At 52.9% G+C, this 27142-nt stretch overlaps 1 protein-coding gene across 2 annotated transcripts in view; it reads right to left on the reverse strand.

The window, feature by feature from the left end:
* Positions 1-27142, reverse strand: part of DDX11 (DEAD/H-box helicase 11) — a 31193-nt gene that overhangs the window by 915 nt on the left and 3136 nt on the right. The window contains exons 2-26 of one of the 2 annotated variants that reach the window (XM_027541024.1): positions 24514-24661; positions 21117-21365; positions 20358-20444; positions 19958-20106; positions 11591-11636; positions 10697-10804; positions 10419-10506; positions 9820-10034; positions 9054-9206; positions 8004-8050; positions 7603-7682; positions 6736-6780; positions 6576-6643; positions 6091-6129; positions 5816-5927; positions 5588-5719; positions 5007-5119; positions 2674-2746; positions 2205-2344; positions 1568-1717; positions 1248-1316; positions 1069-1169; positions 659-743; positions 353-431; positions 55-209 (exon numbers count right to left, since the gene is read on the reverse strand). In XM_027541024.1, the coding sequence (XP_027396825.1) occupies positions 55-209; positions 353-431; positions 659-743; positions 1069-1169; positions 1248-1316; positions 1568-1717; positions 2205-2344; positions 2674-2746; positions 5007-5119; positions 5588-5719; positions 5816-5927; positions 6091-6129; positions 6576-6643; positions 6736-6780; positions 7603-7682; positions 8004-8050; positions 9054-9206; positions 9820-10034; positions 10419-10506; positions 10697-10804; positions 11591-11636; positions 19958-20106; positions 20358-20444; positions 21117-21365; positions 24514-24657 (2727 nt within the window). In that variant the 5' untranslated portion in view covers positions 24658-24661. Of the gene's footprint in view, positions 1-54; positions 210-352; positions 432-658; positions 744-1068; positions 1170-1247; positions 1317-1567; positions 1718-2204; positions 2391-2673; positions 2747-5006; positions 5120-5587; positions 5720-5815; positions 5928-6090; positions 6130-6575; positions 6644-6735; positions 6781-7602; positions 7683-8003; positions 8051-9053; positions 9207-9819; positions 10035-10418; positions 10507-10696; positions 10805-11590; positions 11637-19957; positions 20107-20357; positions 20445-21116; positions 21366-24513; positions 24662-27142 lie in introns of both variants that reach the window. The other variant, XM_027541025.1, reaches the window with a different exon arrangement.

Below are 27142 nucleotides of genomic sequence, written 5' to 3' on the forward strand. Positions count from 1 at the left end.
GACTGGGGCAGGTGCGGGAGAGTCTCAGGGAGACAGGAGAAGGGCAGGACTGACCTTCCGCAGAGCAGCAAAGGCAGGGCCAAAGGTGGCTTTGACCTCCACGCGGTCCCGGATCCAGGCCGGCAGCTTGGCCTGGATGGCTGGGGAGGCGTACCGTTGGTCCAGGAGCACTATGCTGGCAAAGTCCTTCTGGTGCCTGATGGCCCTGCCTGGACAGAACGGGGACGGGTCTTCCTACTGTGCCCCTCCCCTTGCTCAGTGCTCAGGCCGGAGAGACGCAGGTGAAACTGCTCCTTCCTGTCACCTCAGCCCGCAGCCACCCCTCCCGCCAGCAGCACCGCCCCAGGCTCACCTATGGACTGGTTGACAGCCTTCATGCACAGGTTCTCCACCAGCACCTTCCCAGGGCGGGCCTGGCCTGGGCCTCTGGGCTGCGAAGGGCAGAGAGGACCCATCAGGGTTGATGTCTGCCTCCCGCGAGGTCACGACTGACCGAGGCTCTGGGGCGAGACCAGTGGGCCTCATGGGCACCAGCAGCCGATACAACAGGTGACGGCACGAAGACACCCAGAAGTACGAAGCACGTCCGTCCCTCTGGGGCAAACAGGCACACACGTCGAGGGGTAGTTGCGGCTGTGGGAGGCATGGGGGTACTCACAAGTGTCTGGTCCAGATAAGCCATCTTCTCCTGCAGCTCTGGAGACATGATGTTGGGGTAGGGCATGCCCACCATGACCACACACCTAGGGCGGAGGCACACATGAGCTGGGGCATGTGGGCGGTTCCCAAGGCCCAGGACGAGGGGCCTGTCCTCACCCACCATCACCAGCTTCCTTTGGCCTCTCCTTCCCCTCATCCCTGCTACCTGGAGCAAGTTCTCTCGTCAGCCCAGACGTCCAGTCTAGACCAGGGAACCAAGTCCTGATCCACTGAGGGCAGCCTGGTTTTCCACCTGGCCCCAAAGGGCCCAATCCAGAGTTGGTGAGTCCAGGCCCCTCACGGTTGTGGACGTGAGCCGTCAGCCCGGGTGCAGAGTTGGAGCCCGAGGGGTGAGAAGCCACTGCTTACCGCCCGAGGTCATCAGAGAAGTTGATGCCTTCACTCATCTTCCCCCCAACCACGGAGAGCAGCAGGGCACCCGTCTCCGTGCCCTGGGCCTGGCCGCAGTGCTGCGGGAACACCAGCCCAGAGCTGCAGCGCCAGACTGTGGGCGCCCCCTTCAGGGCCCTGGGGACCCGCAGCCTCACCTTGATGCACCTGGAGTACTCCAGCAGCACCTGCTCCACCCTGTTTGCTTTCCTGGGCTCCTGAAATATCTGAAGGTAAACAGAACACCTCCCAGAAAAGGGCCACAGATTGCCTGGGTGTTGGGTCACTCTTAGCCTTAAAGTTTTGTGGGGACTGGAAAAGCCCACAGAGCCGGGGTCCTGAAGGGACCCCCCCCATGGCCTGGTATCAGGACTGGAAGTAGGCATGAGACACTAAAGGAAGGCCCCACACATGAGAAACCCCAGGAGGAACTCTGAGTGCCACCATCCTCTCAGGTGGTTGAGTGCTGATCACTCACCTTTTTCCTGATGGTCAGGCGGGCCAGCAGGCCGCTCTTCTCCCAGTGGGTGCAGACCTGGTGTTGGTACTCGTAGGAGGGGAAGAAGCAGACCACCCCTCCTGGCACCACATTGCACAGGTTACAGAGAATGCGGCCCGTCTCGTCCATCTAGGGAGGGAAGACGAGAGCCAATCCTGCAGCCCCTCCCGGAAGGCTCAAACCCACGGACCAAGGCCAGGGTGGCTGCGATCGGCTATTGGGTGCAGCCAGGCGGCACCACCTCAGTGGGTCATGTGCCACCCTCCCTACCACAGGCCCAGCTGATGGTTCTGTGACAAATCGGGCACAGAAAACTGCAGACGGGCCCCTAGAGCTGTGCCCAGCACCCCCATCCCTGCCCAGCCAGGACCCTAAAGCTATGCCTGGCACTCCCACACCCGCCCAGGTGAGCCCCTAGAGCTGTGCCCAGGACTCCCATGTCTGCCCAGGTGGCACCCACAGAGCCACATGGCAAGAGAACCAAGGTAGTAAGCAGCTTGCTCGTACACTCTGCTAAAGGGTGAGGGTGGGGCGGCTCAGTCCCTCCCTGGTGGACATCCACACAGACACAGCTCAGCCTGTGCCACCTGAGATGGGAGACCCAGAGCCTGAATACCCGGGACTGGCCAGAGTGCCCAGCCCTAAATCCATCTTCCAGCCCCATGAAGGCCACCGGCAGGCACGCTGGCTGGACTGACCATCTGAGGCAGCCCCCTCTTCTGATACGTGAAGTCCAGCATCTGGTTGGAGGGCCCGCTGCAGATGATGAGGGGCAGGATGTGATCTGGAGGGATCACATGACCTGGGCGAGACCCAGTGAGGCTAAGTCCATGGAGAACGCCCCCCACCCCCAGCCCTGTCTCCCAGACCCAGACCAGCAACTTCCAGCACCCGCCCTCTGCCCCACTCCCACGGAGAACCAACTTGGGACGCCCAGGCCTCCGCGTGCAGACAGAGGGACTCAGGGCCAGAAGCTCTCCCCTTCCCCCAGCCCTACCGCCATGGCTTTAGCCCCTGGCTGATCACAACACACGGCTGGACTGTGACAAGGGCCCCCTGCCACCGCCCCGGGCCTGGGTCCTCACCACAGGAGAACTCCACCACTCGCTCCGCTTCCACTCCGGCACCGGCCAGCAGCTGCTCCCGGAAGTCGGACACCTGCAGACCACAAGGCCAACACCGTCACCTCCCAGAGGGCTGGGCCGGGAGGGGGCAAGCGCATAAGAACAGGAGGGAGAGGTCAAGGGAAAGCCTGGTAACAGGTTCGCTGAAAGAAAAGACAAAACTAGTGATAGCCGGCGGCGGCCTCATTCCAACCACCTGAGGGAACAACGGGGGAGATTCAGCAACCTGGCAGAGTGGGTCTCAGCCCTGGCTGTGCAACAGAATCACTATTTGGAAAATATATATATATACACATGGTCAAGCCCAGCCCAAACTACTGAGTAAGAATCTATAGTGAGAAGACACACACATTTGTATTTTTTAAAGAGGTCCAGGTTTTTTCACCTATCAAACTGGCAAATTCCCCAAATTTGAGTACTCTCTGGAGAAACAGGTATTCTTTTAGGCTGCTGGTGGGATACGGAGCAGAACAACTCCTGGGGAGGGGACTTTGACAGCACTTAACAAATGAGACAATTTTTACTTTTTAACCCATAATCCCGTATCTGGGCATCTCCCCCGAAGCACAGCTCCACAAACCAAACATATGCACGGGGATTATTCCCATGAGGTTGTTTGTAATCTGTACTTCGAGAGAGAGTCTGGCTGAAGGAGCGACCCTGCCTCCACCCAGCAGAGGACGTGCAGCCCCGGGAAGGATGCAGACCAGCCCGTGCACGAGGGTGGGCGTGCCGGGGAAGTCAGGGCTGCACGTGCTGCCGCTGATGCAAGTAGGAAAGCACAGGGGAAAGTATCTGCTCATTTTTACAAAAAAAAAAATATATATATATAGTTGTTGTGCCGTGCTAAGCTGCTCAGTCATGCCCAACTCTGTGACACTATGGATTATAGCCCGCCAGGCTCCTCTGTCCATGGGATTCTCCAGGCAAGAATACTGGAGTGGGTTGCCATGCCCTTCCCCAGGGGATCTTCCCGACCCAGGGATCGAACCTGCGTCTCTTCCATCTCCTGCATTGGCAGGCAGGCTCTTTACCAGTGAACCACCAGGGAAGGCCCCATAATATAATTCATGTTGGTCAAAAGGCTGAGGAGTGATACCCACACACACCACACACACACACAATGCAACACTGGGGAGACAGAGCAGAAGCTAATTAAAGGATTACTTGTGGGAACAGGGAACAGAAGTTTGGAGAGGAACGGTAGTGAGACTGAGTATGTGTTGTTACAGCTCTGACTTCTGAACCATGTGGATGCGGACATCTCTTAGAACACAAGAAAGTAAAAAGGCAAACTGTGAAACTGAAAACAAACCAAGAAAGCCTGGCTACCTGTCAAACTCAGAGCACAACTGCACAGAGCAGAGCTGGCTCCCAAGTGGCTTTCCACGCCTAGTGACCACACTGCCTTGGTGGGGAGCTTCAAGGGCAAAGAATAAACGCAGGTAAACGAATTCAATCCACAGTTTGTTTGAGTGTTGGTATAATTTTACAACTGTTCTAAGTACCTTGTGGGACAGAGCAAAGAATGATGTTAATGTGCTGTAAGAAACCAAACTGCAGCTTAACAGGCATTGTGTAAAGTCAAGTAAAATGACTGGCTTTGATACAGAAACATCACTGTGGATTCGCAGCTTCTGAAAACCAAGTCCTAAGTCTGTCCGCTGAAGAGCGGTCATATATAATAACACAGTCACGTAACGGAATACAGCGCAGCCAGAGTTGGGCAGGTAAATGCCAATTTGCCGACAAGGAAAAGCGCCTAAGACGTTTTGCTGCTGAGTGAAAAAAGCGAATGACAACAGCAGAGTGTGGAGACACCACTTTTGTTCTCAAAATGTGTCTGTATGTCTGTGACAATTACACGTTCAAATTCTGTAGTAATGACGTACACCAAAATCAGTCTTTTCCTGGTGGGATTACGATCTATTACTGATTTCCCATTAGACTCCCCTAAAATGGGTGTATTAAAACTTGAGTTTATAAGAGAGAAAGAGAGTTTATAAGAGAGAAAGAGAGTTGTGTGTAGGGTGGGTACAACAAAGGACGGCCACTGCATTCTGGGTCTGAAGCTCCAGGATGGCTTTCTCTGGAGAAGAGGCTGCAGAAACATCCGGTCTGCCTGACCCCAGACACTGGCCTAGAGACAGAACAGCAACACCACCTGGTGGACGCTGCTTGGCCGGCTCAAGCTGCACGCCCACCGCACCCTCCTACCCTTCCACCCCCAGCCCTATGGGCCAGGGACCCTTCCCCTCCCAATATCCAGGTGCGAGGCTGGGCCGTGTCCTTACCGGCTGCATCGTGCCCCCCGCAATGACCACCGCCCGGCATTCCTTCACCACCTGGGCGAAGTGCACGGCTGGGTTCAGGAGCAGGAACTTGAGGCTACTCTGGCTGAGGCTGCCTGCAGACAAAAAGACAGCCACGTGGAGAAGGGTGGGTGGGTGCACGCCAACCAAAACCTCCGTCTGTCTGAGACAAAGATGGTGTCCAGTCGGGTCCACGCAGGAGCCACACAGATGCCGCTTTCTCTTTAAATGAGACCCATTTCGTCCCCAGGACGACCACGAGGGAGACGCACAATCGTCTCCCTTCCCACACGAGGGACTGAGGTTTGGGGAGAAACTGGTCCCAGTTACGCAGCTTGTAGATGATGGGGCCACGACTCCAACGCAGCCCCCCTGACCTTCACACCGGGCCGCGCGGCTTCTCAGGTAACCTCGCCGAGGCCGGCCAGCAGCCCAGCACGTCCGCGTCCTCCTCCTCGCCCCCTCGACTGCCGGCGCGGGTCACAGGCGGCCGTTTCCCTGTCCTAACCCAGCGAGATATGAACACCAACTGGAGGTGAAGAAGCCCGGCTCCTCCCAGTTACCTTGGCGGCTCAGGATGACCCGGCCATCCTGGTTGGCAGTGGTGAGAGCCTCGAGGAAGCCTTCAACATGCATCAGCGGGGAAGCAGGCCGCGGAGACCGGTCCTCCCCAACCTCCACGGGGGCGGCAGGGGCTGCATAGAGCAGAAGAAGAGGGTCAGCGACTCCAGACAGGACAGAGACCACGCATGTGAGGAAGGCCGCAGCCCAGGCTGCCCGTCCCCACTCACCCGCCATCGCCCCAGGCTGCAGGCTCTGCAGGAAGTCCTGGAAGCCAGACAGTTTGGGCTGCTCCATGGAGGGCACCAGGACTGCCCCGTATCTCTCTGTGAAGCCAAGGAGCTGGGATGGGGTGAGAGCAGCAGCCGTGAGGGGAGACAGACGGGCCTCCCTGCCCGCCCACAAGCTGCCCCCAGTGAACACGGGGACAGGTGCCCTGGTACTTCTGCAGGGCAGGAGGGAGGGGCACGCGGGGCAGCCTCGGGCTGAGCAGAGGGTCGGGTACCTTTCTGCTGATCTTGCTCTTCTCACAGTAACGCCGCACCTGCAAAAACACACGGCCAGAGGCGCTGTGAAAATGGACACAGCTGGAGAGAGACCTTCCACACGCCTGGGAGTGGGCCCACCACCACCCCCAGTGCCCGGAGCCTCCTGTGGCCACGTCAGCCTCCCGCCTGGGGCCTCTCCTCTGCCACTGCCCCCATCACTGCAGAGAGGAGAAAGGGGGGACCTGGAAGCACCAGCTTATCACAGAGAAAAGTGCGGCTGTCATCACAGTGACCCTTCACCCCAAGCTGACGACCCCTCTCCTGACACGAGCTGTGTGTTAAGTTATCCCATTGACCCTCAGACCTCTGAGATGCTCAAGGACGGAAGGAACTCACTTTTGATTCCTTCCACGGTCTTGATGCAGAGTCCTGCCCACAGGTGGGGAATAATAAAGGAGCCTGGGGGTGCCTACCCCCAAAGCGGGTACCTTTGATTACCCACCTTGAACAGGTTGATGTTGTCGATCTTGCTCTGGAAGAGGAAGTCGTTGATGGTCTTCAGCTCTGTCCCTGAGAACAAACATGTGGGCCAGATGTCCCCCCCGGGGACCAAGGCCTGCATCCCGGAGGGAAGCTCACCAACAGCTGCCTCCCGCTCTTACCTGCCTGCGAGAGGCTCTGTGTGTTGGGATTTTGCTTAATGTTCCCTAAAAAAAAAGAGAATCAAACAGGTCAGGACAGTGGGCCTGGCCTCCGGTCTTCTCCCTCTGCTCTGTAGTTATCGAGCAAGAACGTTGCTGTCTGAAGGGGTCTTCTGCCCTTTATAGCACCCAAAGGACCCAGTGGAGGGGGGCAGAATGTCCCAGGGGCCCAGAGGTCTGACCCACGTGTTGCATGTACAGCTCGAGCCTGGCGATGTCACCCTTTGCAAGGCAAGGACAGGGACCCCCCCACCCCCATTCCTATAGGCGTGAGCAGGAGACCCCCAGGTTGCAGGGCAGAGACCGAGTGAAGAGTGCCGAGCTGAGAGATACCCTGGAAACTCCCCTGCCCTTCTGCACTTCAGCTTCTATGGGTAAAGGGACTCAGTAAAGGGATGCTGGTGCACAGAGTAATACAAAGGAGCGTGGGGCCAGAAGCCAGGGACTCCAGTCCCTCTCGCTGGGCTCACGAACCAGTGGCCGGCCATGCCCCTGCCCGGGCTTCAGTTACTGCCCTGAGGGTGAGCACGCCTATGCCTCCCTCCTTGTGGGAGCACCGAGGCCTGAGTCCCAGCACCAACAGGGTCACACACACGTTTATAGCACAACACGTGATGGGTGCTGCCACCCGAGGAAAAGGCCTGGCCAAGTAAAAAGGACTCGGGACAGGAGCATACACATCCAGGTTCTAAAAAGATCTAAGCGGGGACAGATGAGGATTCCTAAACCAATGGCTGAGACGATGCCTGCGACCGGAACCCTGGGGGTGCTGACTGGCATCCGGGGACTGGGCTCCACCAGGCTTGGGGGGGCGGGGAGGCCGCTCACCGCCCAGGACAGCCACGAACTTCTCCAGAAGATACAGGAGCTGCTTGATGTACATCAGGTTCTTGGCCTTCAGGCGCTTCCTGGGAGGGGGGAAGCCCGAGCACATCAGTGGGAGGGATCCCAACTCCCCTCCTGGTTCTGAGTTGAGGCCTTCCTGCCTGCTGCCTTCCCAACTGGGGCATAAGCCGCAGCCAGGTCTCCCAGAAGACAGGCTGGCCGGGGCCCAAGACCTCCACGGCCTAGTGGGATGCAAACCCAACGAACCAGGAGGTGAAGGGCATGCCGGTCCACCGCTCTGAGCCCAGGCCAGAGACACCCAGCGATGCCTCCTCTCGCAGGTAGGCTTTGGGGCACCAGGGCTGAGCGGGGCCTTCCCACCCACCTAGGAGGCAGCCTCTCACCCGTATCGTTCCGTGTACTGGAGCAGCTGGCTGTGGGCCTGGCAAAGCTGGGGGAGAAGACAGCGCAGGTGAGAGGGCAGAGCAGACCTGGGCGAGCCGCCCTGGGCGGTGCCAGTGACCCCTTGACGCCTGAGTATGCCAGCTCAGGACACTCGGGACAGTTGAAATGAAGGGGGAGCTGGGGCAGACCAACGTGTGGGTTTTCAAGGCCCTTCGGCTGGTGGGGCCGAGAGACGGGGGAGGCAGACTGCTGCTGGGGCATCCAGTGAGGGTCAGGAAAAGGCCAGACGGCAATAATCGCACGTAAAGAACATCTCTGCTAGTGTTTCCTGGGACAGGAAGGACACGCTGTCTGCTGAGAGAGACGGTTCAAGGCAACCCTCACACCCTGGCCCAGGTCTGTCAAGGGGAGCATCATGTGGGCTTAAGGATCAGGAGCCAGTGGTCAAATCCACTGACCTCAAAGTCAAAGTCGCTCAGTCATGTCCAACTCTCTGCGACCCCCATAGGTTGTAGCCCACCAGGCTCCTCTGTCCATGGGGATTCTCCAGACAAGAATATTGGGGTAGGTACCTACCTATTCCCTTCTCCAGGGGATCTTTCTGACCCAGAGATCAAACCCAGGTCTCCCATGTTGCAGGCAGATTCTTTACTGTCTGAGCCACCAGGAAACCCTCAGGGACAGCGCTTAACCTCCCTCAGACTCCCAGCTCTCAGAGTTAACAGGACCAGCCCGATGCAGAGTCAGGGAGCCCCGCCAACGAGGTGCAAGGCACATAACAAGCAATAAACAGCGGCTGTCAACCATCTCTAGCATCCCTCACGGCAGTGTCAACAGTAACATCCAGCCACGTGAGGACCCGCTTCTCACACGCTGCCACTCTGACCTGGAGGCCTCGGGTCACAGGCCAGGGAGGACCACGCAGAGTGCCCACCGCCGGGATGGGCCCAGTCCTAAATCCTGCTGGGGGGTCCCAGTCTCAGCTCAGCACACGCCCTGCCCCTCAACCCCAGGCAGGCCCTGGCCTGGGAAGACGGAGGCCCACCCACCTGGGAACCTCTGACCTCCACGCTGTGGATGTTGGTGATGGTGTCGATGAGGTTGTGGGCCTCGTCGATGACCACCACCTGGCCCTGCAGCCGGATCCCCGCTGCCTGGCGGGTGGGTGCGTGCAGCAGCATCTGATAGGGGAGCACCACCAGCTGGAGGGGGAGAGAGGAACTGAGGGGGTGGGACCCCCTTCCTCCCCAGGGGCGTTGGCCCAGCCCCCTTGCAGCCGTGTGCATGGTTCCACTTCCCGCCCAGAACACATGTGGGGACACAGAAAGGAGAAAGCTAGAGCAGCACACTGTGAACTGAACACGAAACCCTGCCTAGAAAGCCTTGTGTGGACCAAATAGGAAACAGATAAAGCTGGAGCCCAGTGGACCACTGGCAGTCGTGGAGCGGGGGGGCTAGGACCCCAGCTGCAGAGGCCCTTCTGTGCCCCTGGAAGTGGGGAGGGACCTGGGGGAGGAGGCTGGGACCCCGGCTGCAGAGCCCCTTCTGTGCCCCTGGAAGTGGGGAGGGACCTGGGGGAGGAGGCTGGGACCCCGGCTGCAGAGCCCCTTCTGTGCCCCTGGAAGTGGGGAGGGACCTGGGGGAGGAGGCTGGGACCCCGGCTGCAGAGCCCCTTCTGTGCCCCCAAGGCAGCCCTGGGTTCTGGTCCTGGAGCCATGCAACTCTGGGAAAGTCAACCTCAGTTTCCTTATCTGCAAAATGGGCTCGATACACTATCTCACATACAACCACCACTGCCCAACCCCTGGTCTTCACCTGGGCTGCGGGAATGGCGAACCGGCCCCCGTAGTAGGGACAGGCCTGAGCCTCCTCGCCCAGGGCCACCAACTGCTCGACGTCCTTCACCCCCGCCAGGACCTCGTCTCGGAGGAGCTGCAGCCGCTCGTAGCTGTAGAAGGGGCAGGTAGCCCTCGGCTCCTGCCTCCGCCTCCTCCTCGTGGGCTCCTCTTCCTCAGTGATGCTCTTCCTCTCTGAGGGGCACAGGGGCACAGGCAGAAAGCCACAGCTGTCCCAGGGCCAGGAATGGTTCTGTACCATCCAGACCCGTTCCCACAGGGCGGAGCCTATGGACCTTCCAGAACTGCTGCTTATGGTCTCATTGAAACATCCCGGCATTTTACTGTCTTTCTAGAAAAGGCCTACAAAACCATCTCTCAGCCAGGGTTTTGGGCTAGATCTGGACTAAAAGGCAGACAGGCCCCTTTTCCCCAAGTGAGGCTCTTTAGGAAGGAAGGCGGGTCTGCCTTGCCCTCACTCCCACCGTTTCCCGCATCCCTGGAGCCACTCCCCTCTCCATTCCCAGCACCGCCTTGGGCTGCACGAGGGTCCCAGAGGCCTGGGGCGTCGGCAGCTACCATGCTTGCTTCTCTGCATCTCCACACAGCGGTCATTGATCAGCTGCACTGAACCCAGCTTCCGCACGTCCCCATTGACACACAGGTTCTGTAAGACCGAGGAGAGGGCAAGAGAAACGGGGCTGCCTGAGCGACACAGAGGGAGCCCCGAGGCCTGCCCGCCCTCCCACTTCCTTCCAGGGGCCAGCACGGCCCGTCCTGCCCTGAGGCCCGCCTCAGCCCCATGGTGGTCTTTGCCTTCTGGGATGGAAACCAGTGGGATGGCGCCAGGCTCTCACCTGCCGAGAGCCCAGGGAGACCAGCCGGGTGTCCTGGCCAAAGGGGCTCTTCTGTACCTCATGCACGAACTGGGCCAGCTGGGAGTGCGTCCGGCTGCAGTAGTAAATCTGCCCGGGGAGGGGGCGTCGGGGGAGACCGTCACTCCAAACACTCCACACAGGGAGGATGGCCGGGGCCAAAGAGGCCAAGGGAATGGGGAGGGCAGCCAGGACTCAGACCTAAAGAAGGCGACCACCCCCCATCCCCCCACCGCCAGCAGACCCCAGGTGACCCCTGCCCCTGGGTCACGCCCGGCTTCTGCCTCGGGTGCATTGCAGGGCTCGGTCATGTCAGGAGAGGGAGTGTCCCCTCAGTGGTAACTCAGACACCAGAAGGACTCTGAGAGTCAGAGGGGTGGGGGTGGGGGTGAGGGTCTACACACACTTCTCAGGGCTCAGGGGCTGGGGGCTGGGTGGGGATAAAGCAGGAGGAGGCTGAGCTCAGTTCTCTCTGAGCCCCTCTGAGAACCAGGAGTGGAAAAGGAGAGGGGGGGATATCTAATGTCAATAGAGAAAACCAAAAGTCTTCAGTGCAGAAAGCTGGAGCAGCGTAAGAACCATACAGGGCTCCCAGCCCCCAGGCAAATGCACACTCAGACCAAGGACAGGGGCCTGCCACCACCCACCACCCCCTGGAGACAGGGAGCAGAGCACTCGCCACCCTCCCCCCACCCCCATGGAGACCTGGGCCCTTGGCCCAGAGGCTGCCCTTCGACACCCTGGGGCGCAGCCATCTCCCAGGGGCCCTGCCCAGTGAGTACCCGGAAACTTGGGGGTTGGAGACATGCAGACGAGGCTCCTGCCTCATCCGCAGACCCGGGTGGCTCACCTGGGACCCAGGACCCTGTGTCTCACCTTCGTTACGTGTTCTTCATCCAGATCATCCTCATCCATGTCCACTCTGAGAGGAAAACACACACACACGGAAAAAGTCTTCTCAGACTTCAGTTTTTGTTTTTATCCACACAGAAATTCAACGTTTTTAAAAGGCATTAGTGTGCACTGCCCGAGGCTCTCAGAGAGGAGTCATCAACAGGGCCAGCCTCCTGGTCCGTGAAGGGCTGTTCGGACAACTCTGGGATTTAAACCACAGGCCACCCAGGACAAAGTTGGCATGACCCCCATGAGGGGCTGGATGTGGGAGGGGGCAAAGCACATCCTGTGGGTCAGAACCAGGGGGGCGTGTCCTCAGAGGCTGGCATCTCAGGACGCAGGGCATCGAAGCCACAGAGGCTAAGCTGCAGGATCAGGGGCCTGGCTGGACCCTGAGGTGCACTTTCTGCTTGAATATTGACAAAGTGCACTCAAGTTCTTTACCATGTCCCCCAGGGGCCTCCGGGCAAGGAGCAGGAGAGCAGGCCAGCAATCCAGGGATGGGTAGGAAGGGCTGTGGGGCACTAGCTGCTCCTGTCTCCCCAGAGCAGGATGGGGTGTGGAGAGCAGCCTGGCACCTTAGCCCTGGGTGGGGTCACAAGTGTCAGTTCTTGTCCAGGTGCTGAAACCTGTGGCTCAGGGCAGGCCTTTGATTACCAATACAGAAAAGCCCCAGGGCCAGGTGGCTTCACCGGTCAATTCTACCAAACAAAGAAATAATGCCAATCATTCTCAAACGCTTCCAAAAAACCGAAGAGGAGGGATCAGTCCCGAACTCATTTATTTCATGAGGCCAGTGTCACTCTGATACCAAAGTCGATAATGACACAGAGGAAAAGAGAATTGCTGGCCAAGATCCCCACTGACTACAGACACAGAAATCCTCAACAAAAACATCAGCAAACCAGCATGTTAATGCATCATACTTCATGATCAAGTAGGATTTATCCCTCGGATGCAAGGATGTGTCAATATAAGTAAATCAATAAATGTCATAAATCACTTAGTGCAATGAAAGATAAAAAAAATTATATGATCATCACAATAGGTGTAAGAAAAGCATTTGACAAAAGTCAACATCTGGGGCTTCCCTGGCAGCTCAGTGGTAAAGAATCCACCTGCCACTGCAGGAGACACGGGTTTGATTCCTGATCTGGGAAGACCCCACAGGCCGCGGAGCAACCAAGCCCGTGCACCACGACTGCAAAGCCTGTGCTCTAGAGCCCAGGAGCTGCAACTACTGAAGCCCACACACCCTAGAGCCCGTGCTCTGCAACGAGAGAAGCCAAGGCAATGAGAAGCCCAAGCACTGCAACCAGAGAGTAGCCCCCGCTTGCTGCAACTAGAGAAAGGCCCACACAGCAATGAAGACCCAGTTCAGTTCAGTTCAGTCGCTCAGTCGTGTCCAACTCTTTGCGACCCCATGAATCGCAGCACACCAGGCCTTCCTGTCCATCACCAATTCCTGGAGTTCACCCAGACTCACGTCTATCGAGTCAGTGATGCCATCCAGATCCTCTGTCGTCCCCTTCTCCTCCTGACCCCAATCCCTCCAGCATCAGAGTCTTATCCAATGAGTCAACTCTTCACATGAGGTGGCCAAAGTACTGGAGTTTCAGCTTTAGTATCATTCCTTCCAAAGAAATCCCAGGGCTGATCTCCTTCAGAATGGACTGGTTGGATCTCCTTGAAGTCCAAGGGACTCTCGAGAGTCTTCTCCAACACCACAGTTCAAACGCATCAATTCTTCAGCGCTCAGCCTTCTTCACAGTCCAACTCTCACGTCCATACATGACCACTGGAAAAACCATAGCCTTGACTAGACGAACCTTTGTTGGCAAAGTAATGTCTCTGCTTTTCAATATGCTATCTAGGTTGCTCATAACTTTCCTTCCAAGGAGTAAGCGTCTTTTAATTTCATGGCTGAAGTCACCATCTGCAGTGATTTTGGAGCCCCCAAAAATAAAGTCTGACACTGTTTCCACTGTTTCCCCATCTATTTCCCATGAAGTGATGGGACCCGATGCCATGATCTTTGTTTTCCAAATGTTGAGCTTTAAGCCAACTTTTTCACTCTCCACTTTCACTTTCATCAAGAGGCTTTTGAGTTCCTCTTCACTTTCTGCCATAAGGGTGGTGTCATCTGCATATCTGAGGTTATTGATATTTCTCCCGGCAATCTTGATTCCAGCTTGTGTTTCTTCCAGTCCAGCGTTTCTCATGATGTACTCTGCATAGAAGTTAAATAAGCAGGGTGACGATATACAGCCTTGACGTACTCCTTTTCCTATTTGGAACCAGTCTGTTGTTCCATGTCCAGTTCTAACTGTTGCTTCCTGACCTGCATACAAATTTCTCAAGAGGCAGGTCAGGTGGTCTGATATTCCCATCTCTTTCAGAATTTCCCACAATTTTGTGATCCACACAGTCAAAGGCTTTGGCATAGTCAATAAAGCAGAAATAGATGTTTTTCTGGAACTCTCTTGCTTTTTCCATGATCCAGCAGATGGCAATTTGATCTCTGGCTCCTCTGCCTTTTCTAAAACCTGCTTGAACCTCTGGAAGTTCATGGTTCACGTATTGCTGAAGCCTGGCTTGGAGAATTTTGAGCATTACTTTACTAGCGTGTGAGATGAGTGCAATTGTGTGGTAGTTTGAACATTCTTTGGCATTGCCTTTCTTTGGGATTGGAATGAAAACTGACCTTTTCCAGTCCTGTGGTCACTGCTGAGTTTTCCAAATTTGCTGGCATATTGAGTGCAGCACTTTCACAGCATCATCTTTCAGGATTTGGAATAGCTCAACTGGAATTCCATCACCTCCACTAGCTTTGTTCATAGTGATGCTTTCTAAGGCCCACTTGACTTCACATTCCAGGATGTCTGGCTCTAGGTCAGTGATCACACCATCGTGATTATCTGGCTGGCACCAGATCGTGAAGATCTTTTTTGTCCAGTTCTTCTGTGTATTCTTGCCACCTCTTCTTGATATCTTCTGCTTCTGTTAGGTCCATACCATTTCTGTCCTTTATCGAGCCCATCTTTGCATGAAGTGTTCTCTTGGTATCTCTAATTTTCTTGAAGAGATCTCTAGTCTTTCCCATTCTGTTGTTTTCCTCTATTTCTTTGCATTGATCGCTGAGGAAGGCTTTCTTATCTCTTCTTGCTATTCTTTGGAACTCTAGATTCAGATGTTTATATCTTTCCTTTTCTCCTTTGCTTTTCACTTCTCTTCTTTTCACAACTATGGTGGAGAGATCTGACAGAATGTGGTCCACTGGAGAACAGAATGGCACTTCAGTATTCTTGCCTTGAGAACCCCATGAACAGTGTGAAAAGGCAAAATGATAGGATACTGAAAGAGGAACTTCCCAGGTCAGTAGGTGCCCAATATGCTACTGGAGATCAGTGGAGAAATAACTCCAGAAATAATGAAGGGATGGAGCCAAAGCAAAAACAATACCCAGCTGTGGATGTGACTGGTGATAGAAGCAAGGTCAGATGCTGCAAAGAGCAATATTGCATAGGAACCTGGAATGTTAGGTCCATGAATCAAGGCAAATTGGAAGTGGTCAAACAAGAGATGGCAAGAGCGAATGTCAACATTCTAGGAATCAGCAAACTGAAATGGACTGGAATGGGTGAATGCAACTCAGATGACCATTATATCTACTACTGCAGGCAGGAATCCCTCAGAAGAAATGGAGTAGCCATCATGGTCAACAAAAGAGTCCGAAATGAAGACCCAGCACAGCCAAAAATAAATCAATGAAATTTCTCTTAAAAAAAAAAAAAAAGCTAATAGCTCTAAAAAAGTAATCAATGTTCTCTCATGATAGAAATTCTCAAGAAACTGCAGAGAAGGAGCCTATCTTAACACAATGAAGGCCATTTGTGACAAGCCCCCAGGTCACATCACACTCAGTGGTAAAGGCTTTTCCTCTAAGATCAGGCACAAGGGGGCCCACTCTCACCCCTCCTGCTCAGCACAGTACTGGAAGTCCTAGCCAGAGCAATCAGGCAAGAAAAAGAAATAAAAGGCATCTAATTTGGAAAGAAAGAAGTGAATCATCTGTTTGCAGATGACATGATTTTATATGTAGAAAACCATGAAGACGTGACCGAAAAACTGTTAGAACTAATAAACAGATTCAGTAAAGGAGAAGGTGGAAGAGGATGAGTTGGTTAGATAGCATCACTGGCTCAATGGCCATGAATCTGAGCAAACTCCGGGAGACAGAGGACAGAGGAGCCTCAAGTGCTATAGTCTATGAGGTTGCAAAGACTCGAACACGACTTAATGACTGAAAATCAACAACTGGCATAAAAGCAGATGCACAGACCAGTAGAACAGAACTGAGAGCCCAGAAATCAACCCCTGTGTATACAGTCAACTAATGTGAAAGGGAGCCAAGAATACCCAATGGAGAAAAGAGTCTCTTCAACAAACGGTACTGGGAAAACTAGATATTCAAAAGAACAAGAATGAAATTAGACACATATCACATACCACTCACAAATTAACTCAAACTTGATTAAAGACTTAAGATGTAACCCCTGAAACCACAAAACTCCTAGAAGAAAACATGGGGAAGAAGCTCCTTAACATTGGTGTTGACAATGACTTTTCTGAATATACGAGAAGTATAAGCAACAAGCAAAGATAAACAAGAGGGACTACTTCAAACTAAAAAGTTTCCAGACAAAAGAAAAAAAAAATCAACAAAGTGAAAAGCAAACCTATGGAATGGGAGAAAATATTTGAAAACCATTCATCTATTAAGAGATTAATTTCTAAAATATACTAGGAACTCCTACAATTCAATAACAAAAAAAACCAAAAAAACCCCCATATTTTAAATGGGCAGGGGGACTGAATGAACATTATTCCAAAGCAACATACAAATAGTCAACAGTACATGAAAAGATCAAATCCCTTATCATTATACATATCCCTTATGATTATACAGAAGTGACAAATAGATTCAAGGGATTAGATCTGATAGACAGAGTGCCTGAAGAACTATGGACAGAGGTTCACAGCATTATACAGGAGGCCGTGATCAAAACCATTCCCAAGAAAAAGAAATGCAAAAAGGCAAAATGGTTGTCTGAGGAGGCCTTACAAATAGCTGAGGCAAAGTGAAAGGCAAAGGAGAAAAAGAAAGATATAACCATCTGATACAGAGTTCCAAAGAATAGCAAGAAGAGATAAGAAAGCCTTCCTCAGCGATCAGTGCAAAGAAATAGAGGAAAACAACAGAATGGAAAGACTAGAGATCTCTTCAAGAAAATTAGAGACACCAAGGGAACACTTCATGCAAAGATGGGCTCGATAAAGGACAGAAATGGTACGGATCTAACAAAGAAGAAGATATTAAGAAGAGATGGCAAGAATACACAGAAGAACTATACAAAAAAGATCTTAATGACCCAGATAACCACGATGGTATGATCACTCACCTAGAGCCAGACATCCTGGAATGGGAAAGTCAAGTGGGCCTTAAGAAGCATCACTATGAAGAAAGCTAGTGGAAGTGCTGGAATTCCAGTTGAGCTATTTCAAATCCTAAACGATGATGCTGTGAAAGTGCTGCACTCAATATGCCAGCAAATTTGGAAAACTCAGCAGTGGCCACAGGACTGGAAAAAGTCAGTTTTCATTCCGATCCCAGAGAAAGGCAATGCCAAAGAATGTTCAAGCTACTGCACAATTGCACTCATCTCACACACTAGTAAAGTAATGCTCAAAATTCTCCAAGCCAGGCTTCAACAGTACGTGGACAGAGAATCTTCCAGTTGTTCAAGCTGGATTTAGAAAAGGCCTCTGCCAATATCCACTGGATCATCAGAAAAGCAAGAGAGTTCCAGAAAAACATCTACTTCTGCTTCACTGACTACACTAAAGCTTTTGACTCTGTGGAATCCAACAAACTGTGGAAAATTCTTCAAGAGATGTGAACACCAGACCACCTTCCCTGCCTCCTGAGAAAGCTGCATGCAGGCCAGGAAGCAACAGTCAGAACCGGACATGGAACAAGGGACTGATTCTAAACTGGGAAAGGGGTATGTCAAGGCTGTATATTGTCACCCTGCTTATTTAACTTCTATGCAGAGTACATCATGCGACATGCAGGGCTGGATGAAGCACAGGCTGGAATCAAGGCTGCAGGGAGAAATATCAATCACCTCAGATATGCAGATAACACCACCCTTATGGCAGAAAGTGGAGAAGAACTAAAAAGCCTCTTCATGAAAGTGAAAGAGGAGAGTGAAAAAGCTGACTTAAAACTCAACATTCAGGAAACTAAGATCATGGCATCCAGTCCCATCCGTTCAGTCAGTTGCTCTGTCGTGTCACTCTTTGCGACCCCATGGACTTCAGCACACCAGGCTTCCCTGTCCATCACCAACTCCCAGAAGTCACTCAAACTCATGTCGATCAAGTCAGTGATGCCATCCAACCATCTCATCCTCTCTTGTCCCCTTCTCCTCCTGCCCTCAATCTTTCCCAGCATCAGGGTCTTTTCCAATGAGTCAATTCTTCACATCAGGTGGCCAGAGTATTGGAGTTTCAGCTTCAGCATCAGTCCTTCCAACAAATATTCAGCATCAGTCCTTTCCTTTAGGATTGACCGGTTTGATCTCCTTGCAGTCCAAGGGACTCTCAAGAGTCTTCTCAGTTCAAAAGCATCAATTCTTTGGCACTTAGCTTTCTTTACAGTCTAACTCTCACATCCACACGACTACTGGAAAAACATTAGCTTTGACTAGACAGACCTTTGTCAGCAAAAGTCTCTGCTTTTTAAAATGCTGTCTAGGTTGGTCAAAGCTTTTCTTCCAAGGAACAAGGTCTTTTAATTTCATGACTGCAGTCACCATCTGTAGTGATTTTGGAGCCCCAAAAAATAAAGTTTCTCACTGTTTCCATTGTCTCCCCATCTATCTGCCATGAAGTGATGGGACCAGATGCTATGATCTTAGTTTTCTGAATGTTGAGTTTTAAGCCAACTTTTTCACTCTCCTCTTTCACTTTCATCAAGAAGCTCTTTAGTTCTTCTTTGCTTTCTGCCATAAGGGTGGTGTCATCTGGACCATGTTTTGTCAGAACTCTCCACCATAACCCATCCGTCTTGGGTAGCCCTACATGGCATAGCTCATAGTTTTACTGAGTTAGACAAGGCTGTAGTCCACACGTCCGGTCCCATCACTTCATGGCAAATAGATGGGAAAACAATGGAAACAGTGACAGACTTTATTTTCTTGGGCTCCAAAATCAGATGCAGACGGTGACTACAGCCATGAAATTAAAAGATGCTTGCTCCTTGGAAGAAAAGCAATGACCAACCTAGACAGCATATTAAAAAGCAGAGACATTACTTTACTGACAAAGCTCCACCTGGTCAAAGCCATGGTTTTTCCAGTAGTCATGTATGGATGTGAAAGTTGGACTATAAAGAGAGCTAAACACCGAAGAATTGATGCTTTTGAGCTGTGGTGTTGGAGAAGACTCTTAAGAGTCCCTTGGACTGCAAGGAGCTCAAACCAGTCAATCCTAAAGGAAATCAGTCCTGAATATTGATTTGAAGGACTGATGCTGAAGCTGAAACTCCAGTGCTTTGGCCACGTGATGTGAAGAGCTGACTCATCTGAAAAGACCCTGATGCTGGGAAAGATTGAAGGCAGGAGGAGAAGGGATGACAGAGGATGAGATGGTTGGATGGCATCACCGACTCAATGGAGTTGAGTTTGAGCGAGCTCTGGGAGTTGGTGAAGGACAGGGAAGCCTGGCATGCTGCAGTCCATGGGGTTGCAGAGTCAAACACAACTGAGCGACTGAGCAGAGCTGAACATGAAAAGGTGTTCAACATCACTGATCAACACAGAAATGCAAATCAAAACCAGCATTTCTAGTTCACTCAGGAAATAATAGCTCACCAATTAGAAACCTATGAGCGTAGACCAACAGAAGCCTTAGGTTAAGAAAAACAGCCTGACGACAACTCAAGGGCTTACCTCACAAGCCTTACACAGCTTGACTTGGTGCTAGAGCCTGAGACTTAGAGTCAGACCAGTGGGGTTCAGATCCCCAGCTGGTGGCCTTGGCCCTGGCCTGGCACCCTGCTGGACCACGGTGCCCTGAATGTAGAGCCGAGATGCAAATACCACTGAGAGGAGGGAGCTGCCCGAGCTGGCAGAGAAAGGGCTTGCCGCTGTGGGCATCCTCCGTGCCATGAAGAGGGGCCTCACTGCAGAAGAGGGGGCCCGGCTCTCAGGGTGGAGGAAGGAGCTGCTCCCTGGAAACCTGCGCAGACCCAGGCAGGGCAGTGGGTGGAGGTGATGCTCTTACCCACTGGGCACTCCTTTCTCCTCGTCGCTCTCATACTCTGCAAGGACCAGCTCTTCCTCCCCAGAGGCCACCTGCTCAGGCTCTGTGCCTGTGGCCAGCATCTCACTGCTGAGCCGGAGCAGACGCTCTGTTTCCTCATCTTCCTGTCTCTGCGGGGCAAAGAGAAAGAAACCTTGGTGCTGGTGCCCCACCCACAATGAGGCAGCATCAGGCAGCCATGGCCAAGGGCAGTGCGCCTGCCATTGACATGGGCCTCAAGCGACTGGTGCCAATGCCCCAGGATCAGTCCTTCAGCTCAGGCTGCCCCGCTCCCAGGGAAGGGGCTGAGGGCCCGGCTGCTCACCCCGACCAGCTGCGCGGGCAGACGCTGCCTGGACGTGGTCCCAGGGACCACACTCACCATGCGCTTGGCCGCAAACCGGAGCTTCGCGTTGTGACGGATCTGCTGCAGACGCTCTTCTCGCTTCTTCCTCCGGACCTGCTCCTCCTGGAGCGGGGGAAGCCAGAAGGGAGACTCCTGCAGGAAGCCCTGGAGCAGGCCGCTTCTGGAGCCGGGGTGCCCCAGTCCAGGGCTTTTCGCCTCTGGGCAGCCTGCCCTGCCCTGCTGGCCTCCAGTCGGCTGCAGCATGGCCAGCAGACCCTGAGCCCCCAGGCTCGCTGTAGAAAGGACACACTCTCCATCCAGCATGGCCCTTAAGGCGTCCGGCGCCAGGGAAGCCAGGTCCATGCTACCACTGGCAACAGTGCGGTTCCTCTCCCAGCAATGAAAGGAACTGCTGGTAAAGAACCCACCTGCCAATACAGGAGACCCGGGTTTGATCCCTGGGTTGGGAAGATCTCCTGGAAAAGGGAATGGCAACCCACTCCAGTATTCTTGTCTTGAGAACTCCATGGACAGAGGAGCCAGTGAGCTACAGTCCATGGGGTCGCACAGAGTCAGACACGACTGAATCGACTTAGCACGTACTCATGAACGCCAACCTAGAGAAAGCCTGGTGACATCAGCTTACCACAGACAGTAAAGGCGCAGCACCATCCACCCGGGAGGTGGCCAGAGGACCCATAGCAAGGACACAGGCTGTCCGGCCTTGGGATTCACCTGACGTCACCCGGACGCCCCATTTCCCAGATTGCCCCACTTCCCATAACCCAATCTCACCTTCAATCGGTCCACCAAGTCCCTTTCTTCCTTCTTCTGCACAAACTGAGTGATCCAGTCGGGCTCTCCGGTGGCCCCTGGGGTGCCTGGGCTCCCCTGGCAGGAGGATGGGAGACCCAGGGCTGGGGCCAGCCCATTGTGTGAGGCCGGGGCTCCAGCCCCCAGCAGACGCTCCTCCTCTTGGCGTTTCTTCTGTTCAAAGTCGCGGAGCCAGGAGAGGGCCCCGCAGATGAGACTTAGGGATTTTCCCTACAGGCAGAAAAATCCTCTCAGACATAGAAGCCAAGAGACCCAGCTTCCTGAATGACCTTTCCTGTCGTAATAAAGCATCTGACGTTTAGTATCAGAGGGTGCTCCAAGACCTGCTTCTGAAAGGAAGAAAAGGGAAGGGAACTGGCCTTTTCCTAGATCACAGCTAAGAAAAAAAAAATATATAAAAGTGAAATTCTTTAATTTTATGTCTTCACTGTTCTTCAAAGAATAAAAGAGGCTTATCAAACTACCTGTAAGTACCACAAGTCATCACAATGAGAAGAATGGCAGAAACTGAATAAATAGCCCAGAAAATGAATTAAGGCTCCCCCACCGAAAGGGGCACGTCATGAAATCCTGGATACAACCTGCTGAGGCAGAGATGCAGTCAACACATCTGTGCAGACAGAAGGTGATTGGCCCCGGGAGTCCCAGTGCTATGAAATTTTGAAGCAAACCAATTGCTCTGGAGAATACATCTATTGGTTTAAACTTCAGACTTTTCCCTGGGGGTCCTTGATGTGCATTGAATTGTGTCCCCCTGACCCCAGTGTCTCAGAATGCGGCCCCACTAGAAAACAGACATCCTGAGTTAAGAGAGGGTGGGCCCTGATCCGGAGGAACAGCGTCTGTGTGTATGTTCTCAGTCGCATCTGATTCTGTGCAACCGCATGGACTGTAGCCCAGCAGGTTTCTCTGTCCATGGAATTTCCCAGGCAAGCATACTGGAGTGGGTTTCCATTCCCTTCTCGAGGGGATCTTTCCGACCCAGGGATCGAACCCATGTCTCTTGCATCTCCTGTGTCGACAGTCAGGTTCTTTACCAGCTGAGCTACCAGGGAAGCCCGTATATACAACAGTACCCTTGCATAGTAAAAAGGGGAAATGTGGACACAGAAGCAACGAAGGCAGACAATGTGAAGAGACGGGAAGAAGCTTGCTGTCCACATGCCCAGGAGAGGGGCGTGGACAGATCCTTCCCCCAGGCCCTCAGGAGGGACCTTGCTGACACCTTGATTCTGGACGTCTCCAGACGTGAGACCATAAATTCCCACATTTACTCCACTGTCTGTGGTGTTTTCTCACGGCAGCCTGGGCAGGCAGGCAAAGAGGATGACTGTATGATGAGCTGTAATGTTGAGACACCGCTGGATGGTGAAGAGAAGAACAGGTGTAAGTACGCTGAAAGTGACACAAACCTTTAAAAGACAACTGCTGACTTAAAAGTTATTCAAGAGAGAAAAAAAAAGAGACCGAAGATATGTAACTGCAGCAGGAGGGTGGGCAGAGGGAGGGGAAAGAGGTGGTCAGAAAGCTCCATCTTACCTATGGCAAAGAGGCCCCAGTGACCACAGCCAATAAAGCGAAAAACAGCAGCATCGGCTTGTGATTTCAACATATGCAGACCAACGGTGTTTAAGAAATAGATAAGACAGGTCAAAGCACCAGCCCAAGGAACCAAGTTTGATAAATGTGACTTTTTAAACTACACATACTGTTCTCTGATTCAACGTTTCGTGTGACTTTAAAGACAGGAGGACAAGGGACCTCCCTGGTGGTCCAGGGGTTGAGACTCCGTGCTTCTAAAGAGGGGGTGCAGGTTTGCTCCTTGGTCGGGGAGCTAAGATCCACATGCTGCATGGCGTGGCCAAAAATAAATAAATAGAGCTTCCCTGATGGCTTAGTGGTAAAGAATCCGCCTGCCAATGCAGGAGACACAGGTTCCATCCCTGATCTGGGAAGATCCCACATGCCCCAGAGCAACTAAGCCCATGCACCACAGCCGCTGAGCCTGTGCTCTAGAGTCTGGGAGCTGCAGCTACTGAGGCCCACATGCCCTAGAGCCCATGCTCTGCTACAAAAGAAGCCACTGCAATGACAAGCCTGCACAGTGCAACTAGAGGGTAGCCCCCACTGACCACCAGAAAAAAGCCAAAGCAGCAAATGAAGACCCAGCAGAGCCAAAAATAAACATTAAAAAATTATAAAAAAAAAAAAGAAAAAAAAAAGAGAGAGAGGAAAAGATGCTTCATGACATCAGGTGAGGCAGATGGTCAGATGAGGACTTGAATGTCCTCAGATCTATTTACAGGAAGCCGCTTCTGATCCCGGTCAGTCTTTCGGTGGGTTGGGAGGGGAGAAGTCCCATGCGCTGCATTATTTATTTATTTTTGGCCATGCTGCATGGCACCTGGGATCTTAGTTCCCCAACCAGGAATCAAACCCATAACCCTGCAGTGGAAGTGTGCACTGGCTATAAATGGAGGGCTGGAGACTGGCAGAAAGATGCTGCTTTAACAACCCCTCAACCCGCAGAGCATCCTCGTCCCACACAACATCCTCATCCGCATAGCAACTTCGTGATCCACACCGTGTGAATCGGCAGGAGGGAGTCCCTCCCACTCACTGCGTCTGAAGGAACAAAACGGAACCAGGAGAGCAGCCCCGTCTGTGTCTCCCCAGGAAAAGATGACACACTCCCATCGGCGGATGAGAAGACATGAGTCACTTTCCTCTGTTCATTCAGTCAACACACACATTACCACCCCGGGCCAGCTAGGCCAAGCTCCCCAGGTGGCAGGGGCACAGAGGCAAGGCCCGAAAGGTCCTCCAGGTCACAGCCACGCCCGCACGGGCAGCCCGCTGTCGCATGGCACTCGCTGCAACAATAAAGTGCAAGAGAGGAGCCGGACCCCAACAGTCCTCAGTGGTCAACCTCCAATAAACCCCCTCCTTCCAGGCAAGGAAGGAAAACTGCGGGGCTCCAGACGGGGTTACTCTGGCCATTGGTGACCCAGTTTGTGGAGAATAAACCCGTGTTTGATCTGTGAGTAAGCCAGACTAATTTCTATGTTTCTCAGTTGTATGCCCAGAGTAAGAGGGAAGGTTTCAGTGCTCCGAGTTGTGGTTTCCACGGCCATTCAAATTCTCATTTGCCTCTAGCCTAATTTTTCTGTGACCCCAGGGCTGTGTTCAACTGTTTAATAGACAGGAGTGACTTACTCAGAATGATAAATAGAAAGAACAACCTTTCTAAGCTTCACACCATGACTCTCTGTGCAGGCAGATGAGCATGCTCTGGTGGCCTCTGACTTGTCATCAGCGTCTCCCCAGACCTTCTCGGGCCCCCACTGGTCATACTTACAGTGCCGGTTGGACTCTCAAATATCCCAATCTTGCCAGCCTCCAGCACCTGGTACAGTGCTGCCATGAAGTCTTTCTGGATGGCATATGGTGTGAAGGGAAACGGGAAGTGGATGCCACCAGCCTCCTGGGTCTCGTCAGCCATAATCCTGGAGGGAAAGAAAGCCAGCAGCTCTCTGATGGACAAGTACTGGCCTGAGATCTAGAACAGTTCCTAAGAGCAGCTTTAGTACTAGTTACCCACTTTCTCCCCAGAGGGGACCATTTTTGGCAAGCAAAGATCTCTCCAACTGTGGGCCTCTCCACGAGGCCTGGCCAGAGTCGCAGTTCATCCAGAGACACTCATCAAAACTGGACACGGGGGAATTTGGCCCAGGCAGCCCTAACAGAAACCCCTGCCGCTCCACCTGCCTGCACACCTTTCTAAGGGCCTGGAGATTTCCCCTGGATGGCCTGTCATTATATCTCCAGCCATTTACGCTTTCTCTCCCGGCCACGCCTCCCAGCCACGCCTGCATGGGAGAAGCCTAATGGCTGCAGAAATAATGACACACCTCCCGGCCACGCCTCCACGTTCCGTTTTCCTCTTCTTCTGACCCTGGTTTCTCTGAGACAGCTCTTACACACCCTTTCTTCCTTTAATCACCATCTTCCATCCTGGCCCCCGCTCTTTCTCTTTGGAAGTCACTGCTCTGAGCTAGGTAAACGGGACCAGCTCACCTCAGTACAAATATGAATAAATCTAAATCCCATGTACACCTCCGCTACACAAGTGGCCTCAGGAAGACCAGTGACCACGTTGATTCACTTATGAGGAGAGGGAGTTGCACGGTGTTCTTCCAGTTAAGAGTTTAGGGGTAGTTAAAATGAGGACTGAGGTGGAACGATAAAAATAAGGATGACAAAACCAGGACAGTTCAATAGCAGAGGTAGGCCTGTAATCAAAAACCCACTAAAACATGGAGGGAAAGGAGACAGGCCCTAACAAACCCAAATACCTGCCCTGTGTTAAACACTCCACAGGCCCTTCCATTTTTGTCCTCTTGTTTAATCTGCACAATACTGTAAGGATATAGTTGTTGGATCCTGACACAGAAATTAAATAACTGTTCAAAAGACTCAGCTCAGAAAGGAAACCCAGGGATCCAAGCCCAGGTTCACATGGCTGTTCTAGTCCAACTCATGTGTCAGCAAAAGAGAACTAGCATCAATAAAAGGGAGATTTACTGAAAAGATACATACTTGGAGATTAAGAATACAGCCGATCTGGGAAATCCAAGAGCAGAAGCCATGGACAGGGTAGTACTTCTTGCAGACTAGAACTGCAGAGTGGTTCAGGTTTCAAGACGGTTCCAGGAAGTCCACCAGCAGTAAATGCCTTGGGATTCCCAGTTCTTCTGCTCCAACACATGCCACGTGGGGCCTGCCCAGCCTCCTCTGCTCAATCGCTGCTTCAGCTTTACCCAGACACTAGCCTGCACACTGCCTCTGCAGCCCCTTAACCTTCTGGCTTCAGGTCCCACTGTCAAGCAAAGTCTTCTGTTTCCTAGTTCTAAATCCCAGGAGAGAAATCTGACCACCCCCTGCCCAACCCTTTTGTTTTTTATTTTTAACTGGCGTTTATTCTTTACCGTAAAGAATTCACCTGCAATGAGGGAGACCTGGGTTCAATCCCTGGGTCGGGAAGATCTCCTGGAGAAGGGAACGGCAACCCCACTCCAGTATTCTTGCCTGGAAAATTCCATGGACAGAGGAGCCTGGCAAGTATAGTCCATGGGGTTGCAAAGAGTTGGACATGACTAACACTTAACTTGTAATGATGGGAATGAGCTACATGGATACATATATATGGACACATATATCTCTTCTCTGTTGGATATCCCTCCCAGCCCTCCTCCCTCCTACCCCTCTAGGTCATCACAGAGCACCAAGCTGAGCTCCCTGTGCTGTACAGCAGCTTCCCACTATCTATTTCACACGTGGTAGTGCGTATATGTTAATCCTAATCTCCCAATTCGTCCCACTCTCCCTTCCACCCCGCGCACCGTGTCCACTTGTCCGTTCTCCACATCTGCATCTCTACCCCTGCCCTGCAAATCTCCTGTCTTTAAAGACAGATTTCTCGACAGCCTAGAGACCACTGGCTGAGCCATGATATAATCAGCCCCCATGGGCCTTGTGCCTGCCGTCCCTCTCTGCTTGGGGACTGGAGTCCTGGACATTTAGGACTCAGCTCCTCAGAGGCCTCTCACTCTATTTGCCACCCTCTAGTGGTCAAACCGGAGAAGGCAATGGCACCCCACTCCAGTACTCTTGCCTGGGAAATCCCATAGACAGAGGGGCCCGGTGGGCTGCAGTCCATGGGGTCGCTAGGAGTCGGATACGACTGAAGCGACTTAGCAGCAGCAGCAGCAGCAGTGGTCAAATACCTCTCCAAACACAAACACTGCTCTGCTTTGTCATTCTTTTATCTCATTATTTGAAACACTGTATTTTTGTTGCTCATAGCTCTCAGCACTATCTGAACTTATTTACTGTCCTCCCCCACTAGAATATAAACAGCATAAAAGGAGGAACCTTGTCTGCCTTGCTCTTCCCTGCCCTAGCATTCAGGGTTGCTCTGGCACTTA

The sequence above is a fragment of the Bos indicus x Bos taurus genome, chromosome 5 (assembly GCF_003369695.1).
Source record: "Bos indicus x Bos taurus breed Angus x Brahman F1 hybrid chromosome 5, Bos_hybrid_MaternalHap_v2.0, whole genome shotgun sequence".
NCBI lineage: Eukaryota > Metazoa > Chordata > Mammalia > Artiodactyla > Bovidae > Bos > Bos indicus x Bos taurus.